General features: G+C 36.5%; 1 protein-coding gene across 1 annotated transcript in view; it reads left to right on the top strand.

Moving 5' to 3' along the window:
* ARID4A (AT-rich interaction domain 4A) overlaps window positions 1–14,493 on the top strand; it is a 51,750-nt gene that overhangs the window by 9,734 nt on the left and 27,523 nt on the right. The window contains exons 6-11 of the mRNA XM_014959956.1: window positions 7,896–7,975; window positions 8,080–8,174; window positions 8,783–8,915; window positions 10,758–10,837; window positions 11,924–12,000; window positions 13,347–13,513. Of these exons, the coding sequence (XP_014815442.1) occupies window positions 7,896–7,975; window positions 8,080–8,174; window positions 8,783–8,915; window positions 10,758–10,837; window positions 11,924–12,000; window positions 13,347–13,513 (632 nt within the window). The remainder of the gene's footprint in view (window positions 1–7,895; window positions 7,976–8,079; window positions 8,175–8,782; window positions 8,916–10,757; window positions 10,838–11,923; window positions 12,001–13,346; window positions 13,514–14,493) is intronic.

Below are 14,493 nucleotides of genomic sequence, written 5' to 3'. Positions count from 1 at the left end.
GGGGACTCGGGAGGGGATTCTCCTCCTGTACTGGGCACCGGTGAGGCCTCACCTCGAGGGCTGTGTCCAGTTTTGGGCCCCTCACCACAAAAAAGACATTGAGGTGCTAGAGGTGGCCCAGAGAAGGGCATGGGAGCTGGTGAGGGGTCTGGAGAAGAAGTCTTATGAGGAGAGGCTGAGGGAGCTGGGGGTGTTCAGCCTGGAGAAAAGGAGGCTGAGGGGAGATCTTCTTGCTCTCTACAACTTCCTGAAAGGAGAGCGTACCCAGGGGAGGTCGGTCTCTTCTCCCAAGTCACAGGCAATGGGACAAGAGGAAATGGCCTCAAGCTGCGCCAGGGGAGGTTCAGGTTGGATATTAGGAAAATTTTTTACACTGAAAGAGTCATTAAGCATTGGAATGGGCTGCCCAGGGAGGTGGTTGAGTCACCATCCCTGGAGGTATTTATAAGATGGGTTGATGAAGTGCTTAGTTACATGGTTTAGTGATGGTTTTTATAATCTAGGTTGATGGTTGGACTAGATGATCTTAAAGGTCCCTTCCAACCTAGACAATTCTATGATTCTTTCTGGTACTTTTCTGTAAGAGAAGACATGTCTCTTATCATTTTAAAAGTTATCATGAAATGGCAGAATTCTTTAACATAAATAGTAAAAAAATTATTTTTCTCATTCTTTTCAACACTGCGTGAGTCTGCAAAGCCAATAGGGTATTTCCTTTTTGGCTCTAGTCTGGGGTTGTACATCAACATGGCACGACTTTGACTATGCTGGAAGCCAGACCCCACTTGTGAGACACCTTTGGGAGGACCGTACCTCTGCTTGTGCTTCTGGCCTCACATGGTTGTAACTTCCTCCTCTCATGTAGTCACTATGGCAGTTTGCAGGGAAAGCTGAGCAAGTGTGTGCTGAGAGGAGTTAGATACTGAGTGCTTTTTCTTGTGCCAGTGAAGTTTTGTGTAGTCTGCTTGAGTTGTTCTGGAAACTTAGTGTAGTCTCAGCCACCAGTTGCATCACTCTGTGATGTCACTCTGGTAGTGACAGAAATGAAAGGTATTAAAGGATTTGGCCCCAGTCCTCTTTCATGCATGGATTTTGAAAATTCTTGTTCATAACTGAGAATATTTATCAGAAGACAAACCATCAGTCATGTCTGAGGGCTTTCAGGAGCAAGATTGCTATTTATAGTCACATTTTCCTATTTTTCAAAGAAGTTTTGCTCTTCTGATGCTGTATGGAGATATCTATGCTAGCAGGAAAAATTGACTTGGTCTTGGCTCCACTACAACTTTAAGCTCCTGACATGCCTTTTTCCGCTACGAAGGGTGATAAAAGCTCTCAGTGCCACCACAGTCAATTGATTTCATCCCTGCCAGAGGCTTGTCAGTTTGTCTTTTCATAAGTTGAACAGCACATACTTTGTAGTATGTGTAGGACACTAGTCATGTTTGTGTGGCTGGTTGACCAGTTCTTCCCAGCATCCTGTTGAGTTCTACATCCCAGAAGCATCACTTCATCTTCTGGCTGTGCATGTGTCATCCAGGGATCCAATATAAGTGTGACGGGGAGCTGTCCTGTTGCCCCACTTTGCAGGTGCTCTATGTTATGCCCTGAACCACCATAAATTTGTTGTTTTACCTGGGACATATAGGTTGTTTAAGCACGCCTGTAGCACATAGGAACTGTGCAGTAGTTGTTTTGGTTGCTTTCTAGAGAATCTAGAAAAAATAATGGCACCGCATTTTGCACTAAAGGTGTGTTTAGACAGCATGCAGGTAGAGGAGCAGATGTGATGGTGAAAAAATATATTAACTGAACCTTGTTGAAAATCAACTGGATAGAGCCTTTGATTATAAAACCATCTTTATTACAATGTGGACTGAGTGTTAAAAAAAATAAATGTGTACAAACAGTACTGTAGGGAAAACAAGGAAGTAGATTATATATTTTTTTAAATCTCTTTATATGTAACAATAGTAAGATGACTGTAATATATCAGAAAAAGCAGCTTCAGAAAGTAGAAAGTAGGTTTTTTGTTTGTGAAGTGATAGTCTTCTATGAGTAGACTAAAGGTCACACTTCTGTGTTTTCAGTGATATTTCACATACATTTCTGAAGAGGAACTGAAGCCCATTTAAAATGATGTATCTTTTTTTTTTCAATTAGAGTTATGTTGTCTCTTTAGTAGCATAATACACTGCAGGATCTTGCTCTTAAGCCTTTTTACAGTGACAAATTGTTTATAAGGTTGTTCAACAAGTTTTGCATGACTCTTGGTACTTTCTATATTGTTTCCACAGCTAAAAAAGCAAGTCATCAAAACTTGCACAAGTTCATCAAGAAGTTCTGATAGCTCACAAATTACTACTTTGTGAGGCAGCTAGTGAAAATAATTAAGTGTCCATAGTGACAGTAGAGTAGTTTTTACTTCTTGGTATGTACTTTAATTGTCTTGGTAGATTTTAAAGTTTCTGAATGGGATGGGGAATGAGGAAAAAAATGTTTACTTGCTCTGTGCTATAGAATCTCTCCTCCTTTGGGCAGCAACAGTAGCATAACTTGTTGGATCTGAAGTTAGAAAGCAAATGCAGCTTGGAGGGTTGTTTTCCCTATTTACTTGTCTATTACAGAACTGCCTTGTTCTGGTAACACTGATTGCTCTGTGTATAAGTAATATCGTAACTATTATGAGGATGTTATTGCTAGTATCCTGCTATATTCTCCTTTTTCTTTGCTTTTTTTTCTTTTTTTTTTTTTTTTAATTTTAGTGATGTTTGTAAACAAGATATAGTTAAACTGATCTGCAGTATTCTGTGGCATGGTCCATAAAATTATTTTGATTAATTTTCTTGTTAATTTTTCTTATATAAATAAATGAGAACTAATGTTGAGACAGCATTTTTGTGAGAACAGGGTTAGTATTATTTTTGTTAATGGCATATACAGGCATACTATGGAGGGAATGGAAGATATCTGCTCATCAATAGTGAGTTGAAAGTTGTGCTATTTAATGCATTTTTGAGGTACTCAACTTTAATTGAGAGAATTTTTTTTCTAACTTTTGGGAAGTATTGTGTTGATTCCCACTGGAAAGCTTTGATTTTATTTTTCTGTCATAACTTTGGCTTGCCTAGACTTCCACAAACAGAAAACAAATCAATTCTGTTTCTTTCCTGTTATTATAAACAAGATTGGGATGCAGCGAATTTTTGAAAATTTCAATTTTATATTTGCTGTTTAAATATGGTCTCTGTGGAGTACATTAAACTCCATTCCTGGGACTGGAACAGAGGCTGTTCCTTCAGGTTGTGCTGCTTAGTCATATTTTTTCCCCTTCTGTCAGTGTTCATCATGAAGCAACATATTTGGAAGAAAGGCCTCTGGCCAGCAGAAACATTTATTTTCTTTCTGTCATTCCTGCTTTGTTATACTCACTCTTAAACACTAGTATATAGGTTCCTGGCTAGTGTGTCTCATTCTCTGTTGAGAAGTATTTACTGAAGCAGTCAGCTGGTACACCCTCAAGGGGTGCATGCCCACTACAAAATTAGGCAATGGTAATATTTAAAGGGTATCTGAAAACAGACTTGTCTTTGGAAGAACCTCTTCTAAGATAAATATTGTGGCACTAGACACATCTTTTGATGACTACATTACACGTATATGGGGAGATACCTCCCTGTCTTCCATTCCTTTTTCCTTCCCTCCGTACCACAACTGATACTGTTCAGTGAATTCTCATGCAACCTCTAGAATTTCTGCTGTTGGAGAATTTGGAGTTGTAACGATAGCCTAATTAAGGAATTAATACAAGTTATTCAACATTAAATTAACAGTTTTTAACGTGCCTGTTGGTACTAGGCTTTTTAACTGGAGTTAAACAGTCTTAGTTCTGGATGTGGTTAAAAAGAGGAATGAATTTGCAGCTTAGAGCGTATTAAGGTCTTTTGACATGACTGCCATCATGGTATCTAAGTGTCTGCCTTTATTTATGAAATCTTTAATGTATGATACTGTACATCAGAAAGGCATTCTCTTAAAGCCTCTAGGACTAGCATTAAAAAGTTCATGCATAAGGTGTCAGTAATATGAATGGTACTTTGGTGAAGTAGATTTTTCTTAAAAGTGAGATGGAAACCACAGGACCTACTTGGTTTAAGAAAGTAAGATATTTTGAAAGGTGATGAGACAATAAATGTGTATTTCTGATTACCATTTCAATAACATGCAAACAAATATTTTCCTTAAAAGAAAAGCAAGTTTAAAGTAGCTACAATTACAAATATTTCAAGCATCGTGATTAATCGGCCAGACTTCTTACTTGGCCCCACTTTAGTAGTTCAAATAATTGATATTTTTATTATGAGAAGTGGTGCTATCCTTTCTCCATCAACACTTTATGAAGTGATGGCTAATTTAGCTAAGGAAATCTTTCTTTTTATGCTGTTCTGTTACACATTTTGATGTTCTGCAATGATGTTGTTTTGCTCTAAGTTGTGCAGCTATGCTCTCAGTTGCAGATGCTGTTGCACATCCACAACAGAAATTGTTGTAGGCTTATCTATCTAAAAACTCATATGTGTTCAAAGGTAGTTTCAGTTTGTCCTTGAAGCAATAAAATTACTTTGAAATACAAAAGATATTAGTGCCTTCTGTTTCTGCCCCTCATGGTCCTTCTACCTCTGCCCCTACTGATCCCCATCAAGATAGGAACTTCAGTCCTGGAAGAAAATTACCAAGGTAAAATGGAATATTGGACTCAATGACTTTGAAGGAATCATGCGCTGTTATGCTCTATCATGCATTTTCTTTTCCCCGGGCAGGACAATCTCACATGGCTGCTGAACAGAGATATTTTTCCACACTTACAGTTACACCAATTCCTTGGCCTGCTGCAGTTCAGGAAGGAGGTCTGAGAATTTTTGCTTCTCCACCTTCCTTTCCTGAAGTTGTGTGGTACCTGCCCTCATATGAAAGGAAGTACTCCATCCTTTTGGAAGGAGCAGCTTTCCTCTTAGGGGTAGGGGAGAGGTTTCAGCAAGGGCTTTCGTTTTGGTTTTTTTTGGGTTTCTCTTTTGTAATCCATGTGTTTCAGTTCTGCAAAATGTAGAGTGGCCTAGCACTTTTTCCTTGTATGGCAAGGGGCAAGCAGCTCTTATAGAACAGTTCTGTACCTTCAACTAGAGAAAATGGAGAGAAATGGTGGGAAAAGGCTGGTGTGAAGAGGGCTGCTTTTGAGGCATGGGGTAGCCCTGTCTTCATTCAGGTATGAAACCGGGAATAGGTTTGAAAGCATGACTGCCAAGCTCTGGGAGTGTACTGATGCTTTCATTGTCTCTGGGTCTGAGGAGTGATTAGGAAAACATAATTATCCAGCATTAATTATTTTCCTTCCATGTTGTTTTGTTCATGGAAGTGAAATATAAATTCAAATACATTTGCAATCTATAATTGTCTCATATTGGTTGGTAATATCTAATGTGACTTTCAAAGTTCTAAGTTAACTTGCATGTTTGTTGTACTTGAGAAAAGCAGAACATCTCATCTAATTCTTTGTCATAATTTCCTTATGTGTCCTAATTTAAGTAGAGTTTAGTGTGTTTTTCTAGTGCATTTTACTTAACAGTATTTATAAGATTTTATCTTTTAGGGATGAAAGATGTAGATGTCATTAAAAAAATTTTGAACGTTTGATATTCTCTACAGTATGATACAGGGGTTCTTTGCCAACTGGCTTTGGTTTGAAAACTGTTCTGATTTATGAATGGCTTGCTATTTCTTCCTCTACTATACTGGTTTTAGTTAAATAGGTAAGACTTCCAAAATTGGGGATAAACTACACTAATTTTGGGGTTTTTTTTCTTCACTGGCAAGTAACAGGTTCTGTTTACTTTTTTCATTAATGTTACCTGTTGTCAATCACCAGCCATTTTCCCCCTAAAATGGTTATTTGTGAAAAATTACTACCTTGACTTCAGTTTTGAATGTTTGGCAAAGGATAATGATAGTAATCTGCTTTTAAGTCTTTTCAGAGTGATGAGAAATTGTACCTGCTATAGGGTGCACAGAACACTTAAAAAAAAAAAAAAATCCCAAACAGCCAAACCACCCTAAACTTAAAAATATGCCAATGAAGTATTGTTATCAAAGTGGACAGAGCGAGCTGATGATTGGCACATTTGGATTGGGTAGTGAAACTTAAACTTCAAAAGGGTGGTGAGGGTGTAAAACTGTGACAATGCTGAACTTCAGGATGACTTTGAGCAATCAATCTGGTCTCTGCGCTGAGCTGCTCAGTGGGTACCAATGCTGAGTTAGTAACACAGAGAGGAAGAGGGTGGATGGAATCCTGGGCTGTGTAGGGAGGAGAGTGGCCAGTAGGTCGAGGGAGGTCATTCTCCCCCTCTGCTCCGCACTGGGGAGGCCACAACTGGATTTTGAGTAGCATACTGAATTTGGGGTTGACTGGTCTTACTGGTATTTAGTTTTGAAAAAATTATTAACTAGTATAGCTAATTAGGCATATAGGTATCTGCCATTTTTAAAATACTAGGTTTTGGAGGGGGAAAAGTTAGTTGCTTTGTGTGTACAAGCATTGTAATATAAGCCATTAAGATAATTCAGTAGTAGAGGATACCATAGCAGTATCTCTACTTTGAAGACAGAGGAACCCTTAAAGTTTGTCTTATCAAACTTAATTAAAATTGTATTCATACCTTTATATATAGTTATTATTACAGTCTTTGGTTTTAATCTAAGATTATGAGAATGTGACTATTTTATTAAGTTGACAAATAAAACAAGTGCGTTTCTTGCTGCAACCAATCTGCGTTTTTGCTAACAGTACACATATATTCAATATACATGCTGGCTCAAGAGATTTTTTTTTTTTTAGAAGAAGTATGCCAAAATTATCATAATGATATGCAAAACACTTGAAATTTATTTGGAAGTTCACTACTGGACAAAGCATGTTTAAAATACAGAGTCCTTTTTTGCACTTTGACCCATACAAATAAACTTTTGCCTTACTGGAATGGCACGTTGCTGCCACCTGGTCTCTGCTCTTTGAAAAGGGCTCCTTCCCATGACTCAGACAGTGGGACCTAACTAGTGGGTAGGGAGAAGTAACTTTTCTTTCCTTGTCTTCAAGGAAGTTTTCTTGAAGAGTTTTTATTTAAACTGACTAAAGAGTAGTTCTTTCCCAGGCGAAGCTTGCAGTAGCCTCATAGAAATGTAGTTGTCTTCAGCTGTGTATTGATGGAAATTGATGGAATTTCTCTTTCGCTTGGACATGAGTTTTAAGATGACACAATGTCTACTAAGTATTGTTTATAGATGGGTCAGACTTAGAGTTGCAAGTTTCCAGCACTCCCAGTCTGTTGGTAGCACATTGTCGATAGTGTAGCAATAAACTCTCCCACTTGTTTTTCTTTCCATTCATTTTTGGTTTTGTGAGGTTGATTGTAGCAAGAGAGAGGATTAAAAGGTAGTATAAGTAAGGAATAAATGGATAGGGTTAAAAAACACACAAACATGAAACCAAACAAAACTCTGAGATTGTTGAATAGTAACTGGTATGCAACCAGTAGCTATGGTTTGAAATGTGCACTGTATTGATAAGAAGATTGTCTAAATTAGACTGGAGCTATTGCATCCAAAAGCCTTACTTTATATTGGCTTGAATCTACGTGTGAAAATATTGTCTGTTCTTAGACTGGATCTTGAATGCCACCCTTTATTTTGCTTGTCAACAAAATAAATGTATAGATGGAGATCTTGGAATTCATGTTTTAGAGAATATTCTAATTTGTGAGATAAATAGTAGACTTGTTTTGTCAGTTTGGAAAAGAGATCTGATTGTTTTGTGCCAATGTGTTTTCTTGGCTTCATATTAGTTTTTGATGACGGTGATGAAAGGACCTTGAGACGAACTTCATTATGCTTGAAGGGAGAAAGGCACTTTGCAGAAAGTGAGGTAAGACGATGATGGACATGCAATGAACACTAAGTCTTTTATTATTACTTTTTTATAATAAGAAGAAATTGCAAACTATTTTTGTCTCCTCTTTTTCCATGTAGACGCTTGATCAACTGCCACTAACCAATCCAGAGCATTTTGGAACTCCAGTTATTGGGAAGAAATCTAATAGAGGAAGAAGATCTTCTCTTCCTGTGTGAGTTTTGATAGTGCTCTGTGGCTTTCTTTCCTTTAGTGTCCATTGTTAAAACTGAAGTTGTACCATTGAAGCTCTAATGGTCATGTAAGTTTTTTGCTCAGCTTATGGACTTAAGTAATTCAGTTCATGCAGATATGTTTCATGTGTTAGCAGTATTATGAAACTGATGGTTTTTTTCTGTGTAGTAGCCTTAAGAATGTTCATGTTTCTTTCATATAATAGGAACTCATATGCCAGAATGTAGGACTTTTAACCTTCTTTATACTGCACAAAGTAGAATAAAAAAAGGTGCTTTTAAATTTCTGGGGTAGAGACCATTTCACTTTGTTTCATGTCTGCACAATCAAATCCTGGTTCATGCCTCCAGTTCCAACATGATGCTGTTGTAAAATACTACTACTACTACTATTTTTCTACAAAATTCCTCTTACTAAGTAAGTGCATTAATATTTAAGAGTATTTCAAGCAATTTCAGTTCTTAAAACTCTAGCTTTGTTTTTATAAGCTTTGCAGAACAAGAAGAAAGATTGGTTGTGAGCTCTATTTGCGTTCAAATATTAACTTCAGATAAAAACTTTAAAATACTCTATGTTTTAATAATTTAGTACTGAAGATGAAAAAGAGGAAGAAAGTAGTGAAGAGGAAGAGGAAGATAAAAGGCGTCTCAATGATGAATTGCTTGGCAAAGTTGTGAGTGTGACTTGTAACTCTGAGAAGGCAGATTGGTATGCAGCTTTGGTAAGTTGCTTAAGACTTTGACTACTGCTAATATCTTTTTAGACAAAGAGCGTCATCTATTACTTTGTACTGCTTTTCCTCGATAGGGTGGTTTGCAACTGTCACAACTTCTACAGTAAAGTTGTGAATGTAGTCAGGCTAAGCTCTGCTACCCATATTTTCTAAAAATGCGAATATTCTATAGTATCTATGAAAAGTAGGAGAGCAAAGATTGATGTTCACGTGTAAGTTACAGTTTTATACTCTTAAGTCTTTCAAAACTGCACGTAAAATGATAAAATGATTCTTTGAAAAAAATACGATACGTTAGGACAAGTTAAGAACTAGATTATGAATTTTAATTGCAATGGAATTTTTATCTTTTTGAATGTAATGATTACCTTTTTCCTTAGACCTACAATTTAAAGAAATACTAGTTTCTTTCATGCTTGTATTTACATAAATTTACATAATAGCAGTAAAGGTTGGTAGTTACATTCATTTGACTGTCCGTATAGGATACAGTGTTCATTGCTGTTGCTGATAATAAATATATATTAAATAAATTCAAGTACAAGTAGGCTTGTGCTGTAAAGGTAGACACTTTGCAGATTCTTTATACACACAGGAAAGTCTAGATGTGCATCTTAAAAGTTGCTTTCTTTAGTAAACTTTTTGGTATTGTCAGACAAACTGAATACACAAATTCTGTTACTTTGATGTGTTTGTTTAAAAAAATTATTTGGGGAATTAAAGAGGCCTGTTTGGTTCATGAATTTTTTGCATATTTTAATAACTGTATATTCTGTAGTCCTTTATTTTGAGTCTTCAGGGTTAGCTGGAAAGAGCTCAGCTGTTAAAATCTTTTAACTTAGTTTAACATTTTATTTCCCTGCGTGAATCCAGGATCAAAAGGTAACTAACTACACAGGCTAGTTGTCTTGCCCTCCTTGAAAGAACATTTTGGTGTATTGTAGGGTGAATAGTTGACTCTGACTTATCCAGCTGTATGTATTTGTTTAAAATGTGACGTGGTATTGTACGTGTTCTGATTGTTATATATGCCTTTACTAACAGCAGATTTTAACTTGAAATGGTTCTAACCAGGGAATTAAGTTACTGGAGGCTGTGTGCCTGTTCTGTTCTCTGTTACCTGAGAAACGGCAATGTCTTATCTTGATTTTAGGAGTGAAACTTCTGACTCATCTGAATGGCATGGGACAGCTTCCACTGAGTCCTGATAGATCCATTAGGTTCATCTGTATTTGACATTTTTTGTCTATAAGTGGTCTAGAGCAAAATAAAAGCTTGTCCTCTTTGTGGTAATAGAAATACTGCAAATGCATTTTTATCACCTTTTTAGACTTATTATACTGCTGTGAAACGATGCACTGGATTCCACACTAACTTATATTGTCCACTTCTCAAAAAAAACCCACCCTACTTCTTACCTCTCAGTTTGAATGCCAAATATCAGAAGCTGGTATAAAATAAGTGGGTTTGTGACTCTTTAAATAGATGCTTTAAACAGGTTTTGTGTGAAGAAGAGAAAAAAAAGCAGAGTGAATAAACAGGATCCCATGATGTCACCCTGGTATATTAGGTTTAAGTTGACAAATGAAATTGCAGACTTTTCTGGCTTGTGAATAACAAGTAAAGTTTGAGGTTAACTGCTCCTTGAAATTCGTCATTACTGGTCTTAGTAATATGAATTGGAGTAGGCTTCTTTTCTCAGAATTAGGAATTACAATATAAGAAACAGTAAAACAGCAGTTTTCCTGCTGTCCATCTTTCTTTCCTTTCAAAATCAGCTTTTTTTTTTTTTCTTTTTTGCTTAAAAAAATGTTTTATTTGAAACTTCAGGTTGTGTCTCCCAGCTGTAATGATGACATCACAGTGAAAAAGGACCAGTGTTTAGTCCGATCCTTTGCAGATTCCAAATTGTAAGTAATAACTTACCTTCGGTAGATCTATGTGGGAGAAAAATGCAGAACGAATTACATATTGCTTCTGAAGACATTATTTCTTCCAAAAGGAAAGAGTACAATTTTGTGTAATGCTGTTTGTACACGTTTGTCACTCACAGTCCACATCCAGCTAACTACTTCCGTGCTTTTGCTCTCCCACCTTTACATTACGTGTACTGATAAGAGTTCATCTGATTTTTAAAGTTGCTGGTATTTCTTAATTTAAAAAACAAAATCAACGATTTAAAAAACGCCAGGTGTTAACAACTTAAGATGATTCCCGTTCTTCAAATATACTGATGGCAATATTATTGGAAAACCATGCAGACTTGCTCTGTTTTACCTTTTTTTCCCTCCATTGTATTATGTCTTTAACCTCAGAAAATGGTGGTCTCCATTTCCTGAGGTTTTACTCCAGTTTTTCTGAAATAATGAAAGAAGAAAAAAAATAAATCTTATTATAATAACTCACTTCTGTAAGGCTTTCCTTGCAGATTGGTTAGCATTTCTACTGTAGTAACTCAGTAACTGAATATTTGGTGTAACTTTAAAACAGCTTATATTTTGCTGTGAGAACACTTTTGTAATCTAAAAATAAAAAATCTGTTTATCGATGCAGATATGTGAATTTGGCTTCAGTGCTGCATTCTGAAAATAGAGAGCTGCTTTCTTTCATCTTACGTCGATTGCTGTTTTCAGTAGCAACTGTTGATTGATGTGAATCTTTTCAGTTTAGGAAACATTTTTGCCTACATAGAGTATTTCACCATTGCAAATTTGTGCAGGTTAAACACTTAAAATAAAGCTTTACAAACTTTATTTAATTACAAGGGTTCTTTTAGTGTCTGAATTTAAAAAAAAATATTAGAAATTTACTTATTCAAACTGCTTTGAATTTTCTTTTAGGACCTATAATAACAAATGCCCTATGCATTTAGTTGTTAGAAAGGATGTTGAAAGTGAATGAAAAATCTTGAAAATTTTAGAAACTGCTGTTTTTTTAGGTCAAATGTTTGCTTTACTGTGATTTAAAAATAATATCAGAACCTTACTCTTTTTCAGTTACTCAGTAGCAAGAAAAGACATTAAAGAACTAGATGTTCAGAACTTGCCAAAATCTGAGTCCTCTCCTAAAAAAGGTAAATTAGAATAAATTCTAGGTGTTTTTAAAAAGTAATCTCATGCAATAGTACTTTTAACTTTTGCAGATAAATGGTGGCCTGCTGATTTCTGATAATTGCTCTTGGATATTTTGCAAACAATTTTAAATGTAATAAATCAAAGAAGCTTTGGATATAGCTGCCTTATTATTAAAATAGCACCTAGCAGAAGTCTTGTTTATTTGATTTTTTTTCTTATTTCCTTCTTTTGATCCACTCCAAATTCATGGAAAGTGAATAGAGTATTTTTCAAAGTAGTATATTTGAAATGTCATTGAACAATGGAATTCATAGTTACCTCTTGTAGCAGCAAAGTCTTGTGCTGTTGCTCAAACCACGTTATCTTTCCATTAAAAATACCTAGACAGCAAGCTGTAAGCTTGATTAGGACAGCCTGCCTGTGATTAATGTTTGGTTTAAAAGTATAATTTCAGAACTTGATTTCTGGATGGATGGATGGATGATGTGACTACAATATGTATTTTTAGTGAGTTTGTAAAAGGCCAGATTTTCACCTTAATGTAAATAATTCTTTTAGTGTTGTTTCTCCCAATCAGACATCAAAACATGACATTTGTTAAGGAGAAATATTTAAAATGTAATTATTAAAAATAATTTTAAAAACCCACACCCTGCTACCCAGCAGCCAAAAAATGCTACTCAAAAATAGCAGTTCCTTGGGTTTGAGTGAAGGTGTGGAACAGCTCCTTAACAAGTAAAACTTTAACATGATATTCTCAAAAGAGAGCTTGAGAAAGTTTTGATTGGTTCATGTAATTCTTAATGATTTTTCTTACACTTTCTTTTTAATAACTATTTCACAGTACAAGAACTTTAGAGCAGCCAAAAAATTATCAGGTTCCAGGTTTAACATAAGTACTTTATCTAACTGTGATGGGTTTCCTTTTTTAATAGCTTTGTTACAGTATTTATCTTTTTCATACAGAAACACGTCACAGTTCCACAGAATATATGTGGATAAGTGTAGGTGCTTTATCTCTACTACTGCTCACACACATAGGTGTAAATCTTAGGAGTGTTCGTGGAGACCTATACCCAGAAAACAACTGCATGCTGCATGTGTGATGGATGTTCTTGACTTCAAACTCCTTGAGTTGCAGATAACTTGATTTTTAAAATTTGACAATCTCAAAATCTACAGTATGTATACTCAGAGTTTAAAGCTGAAGTATCTATTTTATTACTTAATTTCATTTTGGTTTAAGTTGGCATCGTGATTTACAAGAATGTGAAAAGGAAATTAAAAATGCTGTGTAATTGTGAATATTGCAGGTGAGGTAAAATCCAGACCCTTTCTTTTGTAGGGCTACAGGAGGCCAGTGTGTTTCTTGACACAAAGGTTGTTCCTCGGAACTGGAAAATGGACATAAGTGAAATTCTGGAGTCTGCTAGCAGTGATGAGGAAGATGGAGCTGCTGCAGAAACTGATGAAGAGGAAGAAAAGAGAGAAGAGAAAACGGAAGAAGTAGTGGTAAGTCTGGGCAATTTCAGTTATTCTTCAAAGATAATTGAGTAACTTGGGTGTGTAAAGATCCTGCACTTTCCAACATTTTACTCTCAGACTTTGCTTCAATGTCCGTTTCAACCTCTTCGTCTTCCCTTTGCTACAGCCATCTTTACTGGGATTTGGGACCAATGACAGATTGTCTCCTATTATCCAGAGTAGAAATTGGAAACGAATCTCAGAAATTAGGAATTCAAGGCAGAGAAGAATGATAGAAAGAATGTGGGACAAAAGGAGAGACATTAGCAAAAAATTGATGCTGAGCCCAGCAGTAGTAATCCCAACCTTAAGTAAAAGTAACTTTGTATTTTTCTTTTGTACTTTATATGTAGGTTATATAAAAAGTAACTTGTTTCTAAAAATAGTAGTTTGATTTAAAAAAAGACAATTATTAAAGGAAAAGCAATAGGGATGAGCTAATGCACGGTCCCCCTGCTGAAGCTATTTGGTGCCTCAGACGCTGTTTCAGAGCAAGTCAGGAGGCCACCGGTGTTGGGGGATGGGACATCACGGGTGATGTTCTCATATTTAAGGTAATAGGTTTTTACTGCGTTGGAATGCTTTGAATGGCTCCTTTTTCCACAAAGTTAGACAGTTTCTTTCATGTAATCAAAACTGTATTTACAGAATTTCCTTTTGTTTCTGCTGCTTTTTTTTTTTTAACTTTGATACTCTACTCAGAAGTAGGGAGCAGGCGCGTGTTTGCTTGTGGAATTTGGGTTTTTTTCATGCGATTGTCCGCAATTCGCTGGGAAATTTTCTTTACGTGGTGTGTGGGGGGGAAAATGAATCTAGGGGAAGGTGAAACGCCGTTTCCGTGTGCCCCCCCCCACCTCCCCCCACCCCCCCGCCGCGGCCCGCGGCGCTGTCCGGCCGGGCACGGAATGGCCGCTCGTACTTGGAGGCGGGCGGCCGCGTTGCCACGGCAACCGGCTAGGGGGCAGCAG

Source organism: Calidris pugnax, unplaced genomic scaffold (assembly GCF_001431845.1).
Source record: "Calidris pugnax isolate Ruff unplaced genomic scaffold, ASM143184v1 scaffold435, whole genome shotgun sequence".
In the NCBI taxonomy this organism is placed as follows: Eukaryota; Metazoa; Chordata; class Aves; order Charadriiformes; family Scolopacidae; genus Calidris; species Calidris pugnax.
Note: the sequence above shows the minus strand (reverse complement) of the source record. Positions and strands in the feature narration are given on the sequence as shown.